This window comes from Narcine bancroftii, chromosome 1 (assembly GCF_036971445.1).
Source record: "Narcine bancroftii isolate sNarBan1 chromosome 1, sNarBan1.hap1, whole genome shotgun sequence".
Lineage (NCBI taxonomy): Eukaryota > Metazoa > Chordata > Chondrichthyes > Torpediniformes > Narcinidae > Narcine > Narcine bancroftii.
Genome location: NC_091469.1, coordinates 238606092 through 238619349, shown reverse-complemented (window position 1 = coordinate 238619349; position 13258 = coordinate 238606092). Strand labels below are relative to the sequence as shown.

Sequence of the window (13258 nt, the reverse complement as noted above, 5' to 3'; positions counted from 1 at the left end):
AAGGAGGAACTTTTAAGTTAAACAGAATTGTTGGAATGAAAAAAAAACTAGAAACAACATTTTTTCATGTATTGATCCAAATAGAGTGGATTCAGGTAGTGGAAGGGTTTAGTATTTGAAAATATAACTAATCGGTCTGTACGCGGTATTTGGACAAACAATCATTTCAAAATGTTGGTGGGACAGATTACCTGCCACGGGGATGGTCTTTTTAAAATATGCATATATATAGATATGCCACGGGTATGGTCTTTTTAAAATATGCATATCTATATATATGCAAATATATAAAATGTGATCTTGAATATAGCGCAGGCGTTATGTTGAAATGGCAAGATGAAGTTGTTGATTTTTTTCTGAACTTGTTGATGTGCCTGCTCCGTCACCATGTTATTGGAAAGGTTCATCAACGTAAGTTCCACTGACCTCACACCACATGAATGTTACTTTTTAACAACGTAACGTGCAGTATTTCACCTTGCATGTTGAATTTATGATTTTATTCTTTAAAGTAAAATTAAAACACATTTAACACATCGATTTCCACAGAATTACACAGAAAGTGGCTGGTGTGAACATTTTCCAACGTAAATGTGGAAGATTCATATGTGGGGGGAAACACTACCTTCCCCAACCACCACCAGTCTCCAATTCCACCATCACAAGCACATAAATTGGAATCACAGGTAGTTTTTTTTAATTTAGTGCGTTGCTGTATGAGGTCAATCCTATCGAAATGCAATAAGAAATCATAACGAATACCTGATTGAATTCTGAATTCCTTCTGGATTATCCAGAAACAATAGTGATTTTTTAAAAAGTACGGTGGGTATTCAAGTACCCTTGAATGATTTCTGAATCTGAGGTCATGAAAACCTCATGGTCAATATTTCAATTATCTCCCCAGTTCTTAACTTTTTTTCTAATGTCCATCAGTTCCCTCCGCTTTGTGATACAGTAAAATCGCTTCAAGGAAATGGCTTGATGTCAATCGTGTGAAAACAAAGCCAGTCCCTTTTAAAACTTATGGCCGCCGAAGCAACGAAGAGTTTCGAATCTAGTGAGGAGGTCTCTGGGAGGAGGCTGACTCCTAACTCCAATGCCTAAAACCAACTCTTCCAAAACTATCTGGAGAGGATTTCTGCCCCTCCTGACCTAGGGCAATATGGTAGGACCATACTTTTCGTCATGTTTGAGAATCGGATTTTCCAGATATTAAGGTTCTTTATAAAATCATATTTTAATATAAATCACTTGTGGTGCTAATGGCAATAGAAATGATTAAATTTATTCAAACTAAGCGTCGAATGAAGTTATGATGGACAGTACTCGTTTGGCTGATTTCTAGATTTAATAAACATTCGTAATTTGCATGTCAATCGCCAGTGAAACTATCATTGCCGAAATGTCCTTAACTTTGTATTTGTCTCAGTGGTTGGAAGGACTTGGGTGACCATTTCCATGCAGTTCTCTGGGGCTACAAATGTTATCCTCTGAAAGAAATACCAAGATATAAATTCATAATTTTCAATTCTAAAGAAAGACATAAATATATGGCCATTGGTGCCAAAATCCAGCCTCTTTGGTCCAACAATTTACCTGTAAGAAGCTAAATTGTAAGTAAACAGTACGGAGAACTTGGATGAACGAGATCACGTATGATAGCATCAATTTACAGCGGATCAATCCGAGAGACAATCAAACTTGGGTAGGCCACGCTACATTGTCCAGGAAAGCACAAATGTAGCAGATGAATGATTCAAATGAGCCTAACGAGGAGGTTGCCTTCGAAACCTCTGGGAATGCTTGAGTCTACAAAGTCCAGTCCTGTTGCCCAGCTAACAGAGTTTAAAATCGTCCATTTTGTTACTCACGTGAACGCAGCTCGAAATTCAAACGTGGCAATCTTCCAGTCTGATCTTGAGGTTATGAAGTATAATGTGTGTGAGTCAGGCAGCCCCTGTGCTTAGACTGTCGCTGTCCCTTTCAGCGGGCGAAGATCTGAAAGTGTGAAGTGCGGCGCCCCCTTGGGTTGGTTCCGACGACCAGCGAGAATGTGGCCGCTGGGTTATTAACCGACCCCCAAAGAAAGATTTTTGCCATCCGTTTACCAAAAGCGAAGTTCGTTAAGAGTTGGGCTAAATATTTGCAATTCGATTTCCTTGCTGCAGTAGGTAATTTACTAAATTCGTTGTGTTTTTATGTATGAATTGCCTTGGTTGACCCTATTGCCTGTTAGGAAAGTCACGGGAAACAACGATGATTGTGATTTCATTTATAGATAATATTGTTGCAAGTCAAAGGCTTAAATATTCCCCGAAGAGACGAACTTCCATTGTCGTTATTGATCGTGGTTCTAACAAACCCCATTGTTCAGAGGCGCTGGAGTTTTTTTTTAACAGTATTTTAACATTAATTCTGAGCCATCTGTGTAACGAGAGGGGGTGGGGGTGGAGTCACATTATTTACATTTGTGAACTAATGCATGGTTTTGGAGGGTAATATAATAGACGTACCTGAATGTGATTTAATGCAGAACTTTTGTTCTGGTTCCGGTCTCCACTGTGTTACAGCTCCACTAATTGTTTGGATATTGAAATGTAACGATTGGCGAATGATGTTTTTTTTAAACAACTGTCATTATTTTATGGCCATCACTATGCCAAATATCTTCACCTCAATATATAAGTCCGCGGAAATATTTTTCTTTCAATCACCGACCCTCATGAAGAAGGGAGAAACTTTTCTGAGGTTTTTCCATCTCAGAAATCCCGCAGAGTTCCTTATTTCGAGTGTTTCTCGTGCACATCGAACTCGGCGGGGAACGAGGAAAGGGTGTAGAGGGACTGATCACGATGAGCGCTCGAATGGTTCGGAATTTTGTGAGGCACGCCTTTTGAACATCAACCTGAACCGCACAGAAATCAGTACCAGCCCCGACCCAACGCTTCAATTCAACGCGCCGCAGTAATTTCGCCGCAGGAACTTCACTGAAGAACGCCTAAACAGGATGAATGTTGTCTGTCGGCACGCCAGGCTTACAAGGTTAAAGTATCCCATAATAATAATCCCTGCCCATTCCCCTAATCCCTCCACTCGCCCACTCCGACCCGTTTGTGGAAGTTGAGAAGTTAATGGAAAGAGCGGATTCAGGCCATGAATATAAAGTTCTCACCTTCCACTCATTTGAAAAATTGTGCTAATAATAATGAACGCTTCTTCTTCACAGAAGCTGGTGGGTGTTTGGGGCCGGGCTGACGGAAGAGGTGGTTCAGGGAGGTAGGTACTCGTTTAAGAAAAAAATTGACCACACGTGCGTTTGGAAGGATATTGGCCAAACACAGGGGGACGAATGTGGGTAGGATGTTTTGGTCGGCTTGGGCAAGGTGGGCCGAAGGGCCTTTTACCACGCTGCATGAGTCTTTGACTCCAATAATTGCCAGATTGTTTAGAATAGAACGTAATGGTCTAATTCAATTTATCTATGGGTTGAAATTTTAATGCCGAAATATCAACCGTTCAATTTACAATCTGATAGAATTTCTCTTTCTTTTCTGTATCCAAAATAAATCCAATTGATGCAAGAGAGTGCGATCTTCATTAATCCCGTCTGAATAAATGTCTGTATTAATGAATTAGAAACCCATGAAGCCGTGACCTTAAAACTATAATCAGGAGACATCCCGGCCAAGAACGCGGTTGAATTCTTTATCGGACTCCTGTCAAAACGACCCCTCTATTTGTCTTTCCCGATCAAGAGAATTAATTAGCAAGAAATGCAAACTTTTAATTGGGTGTCAAATGGAATCAGATTTTCTAATAACCAGCAATCCAGATCGAACCTTGCCTCGCTTCTACCTTGTGGGACATGTCAAAAAATTGTGTCTTGCTCTGGATATTTTACGCGAGAAAATGATGAATTTCGGTAGTTAATTTATCGATCGCAGCTCCCATTCCCGCATGTTTTATTTTAGAAGTCATTAATCAATGAAGAAAAACATGAGTGTGCTCTCTGCATTTAATCCTGTGCGCCTTCTTTCAGACCCAGCACATTTGCTTGGAATATCCACGTCGATTGTTGGATCAGATTTGTACACATCACACATGCAGATCATCTTATTGCGTTAGAGGGTGTGATTATTTGGAAACCCCAGTTGGATTTTGACCCGATAGCAGAAATCATAATGTGTAACATTGTGAGAAATATTGATTTCCCCTTTTTACAAAGTGGTTTACAGGAAACGATCAGGTGCAATAAACGAAATATAACCTGAATATTAATTCCGCGTTGTTATCAGATTGGTTAGGCACATCGCATATAAGCAGAATTCATCAATCAAGTAAATGTCAGCGTATTGCTTAACGCGAGGAATACGATGCATTGCAGCAATTAGATTTTCCTTAAATAAATTTACATTTTTTTGCGATAATCGACAGAATGCATTAACGAACTGACCTGACTGCTGTTGGACACTTTGACAAACAGACGGACGTGTAAGACTTTGCAATTTCTCCCAGAGGACTCTTCTTAATCAGACAGCTCGTGAGCTCATTTATTGCTTTTTGCCTCCCAAGTTCAAAAATTCCCCTGTGAAAAGAGCTTTTATTTCCCACCCCACCATACCGTACTTTTATTTTCTTTAATTGAAATCAGATTTGTATAGGTGACAAAACTGAACGTTACGCGCCGCAGACTGACAATGGAATTACAGCTTAACGCAGAAAAAAGTTGGCAGTATTTGGTTGATGCCGATGACCCATCTGTGAGTTACTGAAATCATGAAGGCGTGTAATATGATTCGAATTCTGCAACTGAAAGAAAATCAGGCGCTGATTCTTTGAATACACTCCACAGGAGGATATTGTACATGTGGTTCAATGGCCAATATTCCGAATCTATGGAAAACAATGAAAATAGAGACTGGAAAAGAGAATCTATGGCATTTCACTGGGATTCCGTCCACTCTGATAATCTGAACTCCCGTACATTCTCAATGAACGGGTAACAGTGTTGACCAAGTCCCACGCTCTTTCATGATTACTCGGAATTGGCGATTAGACCCCCTAAACTCGATTCTAGCGCCCATTGTATCATCTTACGATAGGGAATCGCATTGTCTAAATTTAAGATCGCCTCGCAGCGAAGTGTTTATAAGATTGTGACCTGAGATCTGAAATAAGTCTAGACCAGTGTATTGTATAGTAGCACCATCACCAGTCGCTGTTCAAGTGGCCTGGAGTTCAGAGTATTTTCAAAGCACACTGGCATTATGCATTCTTTTTAAATGAAGCAAATATTTCATAGTCAACTTTATTTCTCGGGGAAAATGCCTTTCCGCGTGATTGTGTTTGTCTTTTCGCTGGATGTTATCAATCTATAGACTAGATGACGGACGAGCTTGTCAACATGACGCCAGTCAAAACATTTCCAGCGCTGGAGTTCGGAGACTATGCACCACATTAGATAGAGACACAATCCAAACAGAGCAACCAGCTTCTCAGAATCTGCCCGGATTGAACGGAGGGAGGGGGAGGGGGGGGGGGGTGAAGGACCACTGAAGCTCCATATTCCGATGACCTGCAAACACTCGCGTGTTGGCAGAATGAGATGTTTCTTTGAGCCAACAAAAGGTGTTAGGGAGTGAAACGCGACCGTCTGCCGACGCTGAGATTGAGATGCTGAAGGAACCCAGCAGGCCTCGCAGCGTCCAAAGCATCAACATTTCCAGTGTTGGGGAACACCGTGGTCAGAAAAAAAAAGTTGGAGATGAAGAAAACGGCGTCGTAAACAGGTTGGTGACGGAAAGGGGCATAGAGATTGGCGCACCCAATAGTGGCGACCGAACCCCGTTCATATCGAGAGAAAAAAAGGAAACATTGATTCTTTAGGGGGGGGGGGGAACTCCTACAATCATGGCTATTTAATCAATTCCATAATATGCTGTTCGCTTACCCGCCGTGTCAAAGATCTGCTCAGTCGCGCAGTGACTTCAGCGCACTTGTCTGTTAATTGTATTCACGAGAACAACTAGAACTTGCATTCAGAAAATAAGTCATAAATACAGGTGATTGCAAAACACATCAATGCGGGCTGCAGAGCAGAAATGAAACAAGTTGAACAATGAGAAATATAGTACAACTACTCCTGCTCGTGACTGAGTTTCATCTTTATGGGTGGAGATCGTTTAAGGTGGGGTGTGGTTGCTCTCTGGTTTTGATCAATGTGATGTTGCTAACCGCCACCCCCCCCCCCTCTCCTGTTCCCCACCCCCCCCCCCCCCCCCGTCGACTCTAATCTGTGCTGCTGTAAAAACCACGTGTCCAGCTCCAAGTCCGCTTGAAAACGTTCTAGGAACCTCACAGATGAACAGGATCCTGTGGCTCGGATCTAACGCACGCCGACCTCCCACGCGAGAAACATGCTTCTCGGACAAATGAGTGGAGCGCTATAAAGACATCAGGAAGTCCATTTTCTGCAAATTCTGCGGTCTGATTGGACTAACATCACGGGTAAGTAATGTCTAATCTGGGTTAATTGGTCAGACGGACGTCAGCTCCAAGTTAGCAGTCGATGGTGGAGTTTTGCAAGTTTTTTTTCAAAGTTATTACATTATGAATTAAGGGATCTGTGGAGGACGGCTGGTTGGGGCTATATTACATTAAGTTGCTATCTTGAAGCTTATTAGCAACATTAAAATGATTCAAAAGTCAAATTGTTTCCCGTAAAGCTGCACATTTTAAACTTTACTTTTCGGTGCGTTATTGTGTGCGACCATACATGGGAGGATCGGGGTAAAAAGGCTTTGTAATTACATGGCCTGTCGCGTTAATCGTGGTTAATTACAGGACCAATACTCTAGCCAAGCCCAGTTTTCCCAAGTTGTGTACCTGCGGGCAGTGCAGTTCTCCGTACATGATTAAAATGTTTTTTTCACTGAGATGAGATGCCAGTGTTAAACATGGTTATCATAAACGTTGTATTTTAGACATTGCGCCTAAACCCCAAGGAATGTCTGTGCACTGTTTACCACTTAACTTTGAATAACTTGACGAAACTTAACTCCTTAGCTAACCGCGCCTTTTCTTTAATTACAGTATTAAAGTTGGAATTTGTAGAGATGATGAAACCCAGTGACCCCAGTGGATCTGCATTCCTGAAGGTCGATCCCGCCTATATTCAACATTGGAAGCAGCTCTTCCCCCAGACCCAACTGAAAGTCGGTTCGTTGACAGTGACTCCCAGCCAGCTGCAGCCGCTCGACAGAGCTGGCCCGCCGAGCGAAAGCCTCCGCCACCACTCGGGACCACTCACCTCGTCAGCGTCGTCCACCGTCCCGACGGCCTCTTCTCCGGCGTGTTCCCTGTCCCTCTCCGGCCTGACCCCGGTTTCAGCGCCGCAGATCTCGGTGTTGGGACAGCTCGCGGGTTCAGACCCATCTCTGGCGCTCAACGGCAAAGAGCTGTCTTCACCCGAGACGGAGAGGACCCCGAGATACTCATTTACAACAGAGGATCTGGACTATTATTTGTACGGACAGCAGAGAATGGAGATCATTCCTCTTAACAACCACGGAACCGACCCCAATAACCGTGAGTCAATCATTTCCTCCCTCTCCAACAACTTGCATGTGGATTGACGTTCTATGTAACCTTTCTCTCAACATAATTTTACTGCAGAAAACGTTTTTAACTCTCAGGGTCGACAAAATCTATTGTCTGGTTAATGACTGCGAGCAGAATGTTCACCCAAGTGCTTATAAGGGAGATGGCTGCATCATGCTTTCCCGCCTTCTTTGCAGATGCAAACAAGTTGGCATTTAAGTCTTCGCCCATCACTCCCATCAAAGGTAACTGATTTGGAGTAAAATGGCAAAACACGTTGCATGAGTCCATAACTTTCAACCGAATGGCAACAGTGCTCGAAATGGTTAGATTTACTTTGCTTGGTCCTTGTGGGAGTCGAGAGGAAAGAATGCCGAAGCGACAGAAGTTGTTTTCTCAGATTGTTAGTCGTCTCCGTTTGTAGCTTTGTTTTGGAACATTAAAGCACGCTAAGCTCTTTTGAAATGGGCACAGCGAGCACCATTATCACCAGTCGACGGTGAAAGGACGTTTAGCCAATCTGACAACAATATTTTTGTCATTCAAACAACGTCTCCACCGAACAATAAAAGATAGGGTGCGTGTAGAGGACTGAAAATACCCAGTGCAAGGTTGCAATGGTTCAATTTGGTCCATTTGATAATAACAGCCGAAAGGACCATCAGAAAATGAACATGCACTTTATTTTAAGGTCTCCCTAATCAGCCCCATAATTATAGCGATGGTTAGAATATGCATTTCAAAGCACTGCCTGCTGAAGTTCTGAAAGTAATTGTACTCGAGTTTTGAGTGACATCAGGTAAAGGCATGGATTTAAAACCACACGCACCCACTTAATGGCACAGTAACTTAAAACCAGTAAACATTTAAACGAGATGACAGCGGCGTGCTGCAGAGGTATAATTCTATCATCGACAGACGCAGGACTAACATTTGTTTTCTCGAATCTATAGATACTTTTTTTTGTTTAATCAATATTTTTTTTCAACAGCTAAGCTGAGATAACTCATTTCATATATACAGCGGCTTGGATGAATGGGCAAGGTCTTTACAGATGCTGAGATAAACAGAAACCAGTGAAAGATTTCACTGTGAGACTGAAATAGATTCTGGATAGAATTAACTGATAAACGTCACCAAACTTTCCGATGCCGTATACTTTCAAAATCTCAGAATAAAGTATCCCAAAAGATCAAATGTGTCAAATTAGCACATATTCCCTATAATCTATTCGAAACCGTCATTTGAAGAGTGGCTAGCAGTTCTAACTATAGCTTTATTATCCATATTTCCTTTGGCTGAAAGGTGGTGAATGTTTATTTAACGTGATAAAATGGTCCATCAGCACTAATCTCCATCGATAACTGCCAGACAAAGATGAGCGATGAGCGGACAAGACACAATTAATTGCCACTAGTTTTCTGGAGAAAGCTGGCCGAATCGACTATATCAGGGCACCGATCGATCGCCTTAGAGATGCTATTCATCATCTCGGTATTGTTTGGGTCTCTTAGGGACCAGCCGCAGTTTTATCTAAAAATCCTATCTGTCTTCCCCCAAACTCCGTCAGCCTGGCAAAATCCAATCAGCTGCCCAAAGGCGCCACTCAGCCCCAGTCTTCATCTTTATATCAAGCAACACTCCCTTTGGCAGAGAGAGAAAAAAGAACAGCTCGTCATGGTTCCACTCACACAGCAACCTATTTTTTTTTTGGTTGCATTACAATTCATGGGAATATTGTAAACGACCATTGATCATGGCGTGAGATAGCTAATGTGACTATTCCAAACTGATAGATTAATATCACGATGAATATTTTGTCGCATGACCAACACTTTAGTATCTGTAAATCAGATCTATAGTTGCACCGTGGACACAGAAAGAGGCGTGGGAAGGTTACAAATTCACACTTCTGCCATTAGAACGCGGCTTTTCACATAAAACAAAATGAGCCTGTAATTGAATGTGTCTCTAATATTGATTCATTCAAAGATGTTTATGTAGACAAAATATATTTATGGTTGGTGGGGTTTTTGATCTGGTTATTTTTCCTGGCGGTTCTCCAAACCATAATGCATGTGCGATATGTGCAGCTGACCGTTCAAAATGGGCAATAGTATTTGATAGGGCGGTTCAATTCTTTCAATAGAATGGGCGCTGAAAGTTATTAAACAGTGGACCCCGATCTCCTGAAGCACGAACTGAATGCAAGTTACAACAAGAACTGGTCTTGAGACTATGAACTTAAAATTAGTATTGGGTATGTTTCAGCAAGCAACCTGACTAACGATAACCGATTTGTTCAAGGGCCGTGAGGACAATTTCTCTGAGTGGCTCAGATAAGTCCCAGATTACCGTCTGTTCAAGTAATTGATGAAAACATAGATACTATTTTTAAAAAAATGTTGAACTAGTTTAGTTTATTTGGAGTACAAATTGATTTACTGAATAGCAGATAATTTTATAGACGCCTGCTATCTCAGACCATTCAATACGTTGAAAGTATTTTAATAAGAATAAACCAAGTGGATTGAATAATTATCAGCGACGTTTTCGCCATATAGAGGTGGCCAGTCGTCTCCATTACGATATCAAACGCTATTCAAGGAATGCGCCAAAACGTAGATTGTGCGAAGGAGGCCTGTTTAAACTGTACAGCTTCAAAGATTAGATTTGACGATGGTCTGTGTCCGTGTAATATGTGATAACTGAATGATGAAAATATGCTTGCACATTAACCTAAATGTAACAAATTAAACCCGTCCAGTTTAACTGTTTTCGAAATAAAAAAAAGTCCCATCTTAAAATTTTGTGAAATATATATGCAAAATTAAGAACTGATATTGGAATATTACAAGATAGAGTCTTCCTTTATGGAACGTCAATCAGGCATTTCGACTGGGAAACAGTGCAGGGACCCAGCGGGCAGCCGTGGAGAGAAGTGGACAGTCAGCGACCCCTTTTCGAGACCGTTGAGCCGAACAGCTTTAAATAAACTGAAAATACCCCAGCTGTTGTAAACTTTGAACAAGTTGAAAAAGGAGAATCTGGTGCGGATTGTTTGATGTGAATGGGCCGAGCGGTTCAGGACCCTGTTCTCGAAAACCATTCTGCAGAGCAAGAATTCAGGACTGGTTGCAGCCTTAAATTAGTTCCCATCCCCACCCCCATTCACAAAAGCTGCCACCATCGTTTTACACAACCACTCATTATTATTTTTTCATCAGTCCCGCTATTTACCGAGCAACAATTCTTCGGAGGTGGTGGGGGATGAGATGGCAGTGCGGATTAGGATTGTTCATACACCAGCTGCATTCATCGCGGGGACTTTAAGGCGAGCACCTCACAGGATTTGACGTGCCTCCGAGCCCACCTTGTGCCTTCTTGGCTCCAAAATTGCTGTCTGTGTATAAAACTCTCAGTTACGTGCTGAACGAGCCCGGCACATGCCCCGTCTGAAGAACGTGTTCGTCTGCAGCAGTTCCCAACCAGAATAGTGGAATCGATTCAGTTTCTCATCTGAAGTTGGGACCAGTTTTTGACTTTAAATTTTGGAAACTAACTGCGCTGAGCGGCCACCGCTAATATATTTACAAAACAACCCGATTCCCGGGGCCCCGAATGAGTTCTCGTTGAGTTTGCCTTCGTCCGACTCCGGCGCCGAGTTAACTCCCCTCTTCATTCACTTCGCGAACCCGGAACATTCGTTTGGACTGACGGAACATTGCGGCCGCCGCTCGGCTCGGGCTTGTGCTGGTTTCCGAGCCTCCAAGTGACTTGGGCAACAGAACTGCACCGTATGTGAGAGCCGGATAAGGACGCGTGGCTGACAGCTTCAACTCGACGGCCACAGGATGCTCTGAAATGGGGAACATGTTCAACAGGGGCTCGAACTCAAAATGCAAAGAATTCGCAGAGGGAAATGGTAACCTGACGTTGATGTATCGAGTTATTAGGGGGAACACCTCGGCGCGAACACCTCGGGTAACTTGGCCATGCTGGCAGTATCACTAATTCGGAATCCGCAGTTCAATAAAATCTAAAATCTACTGCGTGTGTGTACATTATTAAGTAACAGGCAGCTCCAGTTTTTAATTGGTGCATCAATACGTTGGGAATATTTTAAACGGCAACTTTTTAATGTTTCCACCAAGACTGGGAGGGGATACACTTTGCACGAGTGCGAATTTGTACCCAAAAAAATCATCATGCTACGGACGCATTAACAAAATCACGGCAAGGCGTCTTTTTTGCTGTTTTATTAATCTAAATGTCTTTTTCATTGGGTTTGCATTGGTAACGCGTTTGCAACAAGTACAAATCTTTAGCCTGGTAAATTGCAGTACCCAAGGTAATGGAGTATCCATCTTGCCACTTGCTCTTTCCTGTCATCTCCTTCCTCCGGTGGAATTATCCCCTCATAATTCCCTGCTTCTAATCCTTCTATTTCCTCGCGTTCCAATCTCCTTACTAATAAGACAAGCAGTCTTCTCCAATTTGTCCTTTATCCTGGCTCTCCAGTCTAACCTGTCCCTCCGCATTGACACTAATACACAGTCTTTACTCCCCAGATGCCCATTTAACGTTGTCCATTGCCCTATTTTCCGAACTGTTTCAGTCTGAACCCTTTCACATAGATAGCTTTGCTCTGAGAACATTTTTTTTTACCCCACGGTGAGGAGTGATCTGAAATGTTTTACATGAAATGAATTGTATAACACTGTTGTTAATACTGCAGCTGCCCAATGGCCATGTTTCCCTTTTGCCATTGAAATTTTAATGTATGATTCAATCTGTCCCCTTTGCTCTTTTTTAACATTGAAAATGTCCATGGCCTTTTCATTCAATTGAACATTTACAGATTGGACTAACCATTTCCTTCACTTGCCTCTCACTTTAACTTTCTGTTTTAGCTGTCAGGCTACTATTTCATGATCTCATCCTGTTCACTTCATCCATGTCTGCACTGTTGTCACACAATCTGTGTTCCTTCTCATGCCACTTAATTCAAACTGTTCCCCTTTCCTCAGGCTGTGACATGTGTGCCGACAATCGGAATGGCGAGTGCCCAATGCATGGACCACTCCACTCCCTGCGTCGTCTCGTGGGCACAAGCGGCAGTGCAGGCACCGCTCCCTCCGATGTGCCCTGTGGACTGCGTGAGCTGCCACGAGAGGTGTGCCTGTGTACTAGCACTGTACCAGGCTTGGGCTACGGCATCTGCGCAGCACAACGCATCCCACAGGGAACCTGGCTCGGACCTTACCAGGGAGTTACCATCTCCAGGGAAAAGGTGCAACTGGGAGGTCTCAGGAACAGTCATCATCTCTGGGAGGTAAGAAACAGCTCCCTTAAATTACGGGACCGTAAATTTATCCTGAACTCCTCATGAATTTATTTGAAATATAAATATTACAGGTTCTAAAATGGTCAGCAATGTTGCACAACTTAACATAAAATTATACCACAAGTAAAATCATTCACCTGCACTAAACAGCTATTCAATGGGATAATTTTATTTATTGAAATCAATTTTAAAGATAACATTCAAAGAGAATATACTTTAAAAATCACAATATATAACATTGAACTCATTTGGAATCAACCTGCTGTAATTAAATCAAAGCTGACTTAACTTTTCATATGTCATTGACTG

The 13258-nt window shown here is 42.3% G+C and overlaps 2 protein-coding genes across 3 annotated transcripts in view; one reads left to right on the top strand and one right to left on the bottom strand.

The window, feature by feature from the left end:
• Positions 1 to 13258, bottom strand: part of ppic (peptidylprolyl isomerase C) — a 186368-nt gene that overhangs the window by 39140 nt on the left and 133970 nt on the right. The gene's annotated exons all lie outside the window — the stretch shown is intronic.
• prdm6 (PR domain containing 6) overlaps positions 6351 to 13258 on the top strand; it is a 282501-nt gene continuing 275593 nt past the window's right edge. The window contains exons 1-3 of the mRNA XM_069893423.1: positions 6351 to 6510; positions 7096 to 7590; positions 12633 to 12937. Of these exons, the coding sequence (XP_069749524.1) occupies positions 7119 to 7590; positions 12633 to 12937 (777 nt within the window). The 5' untranslated portion in view covers positions 6351 to 6510; positions 7096 to 7118. The remainder of the gene's footprint in view (positions 6511 to 7095; positions 7591 to 12632; positions 12938 to 13258) is intronic.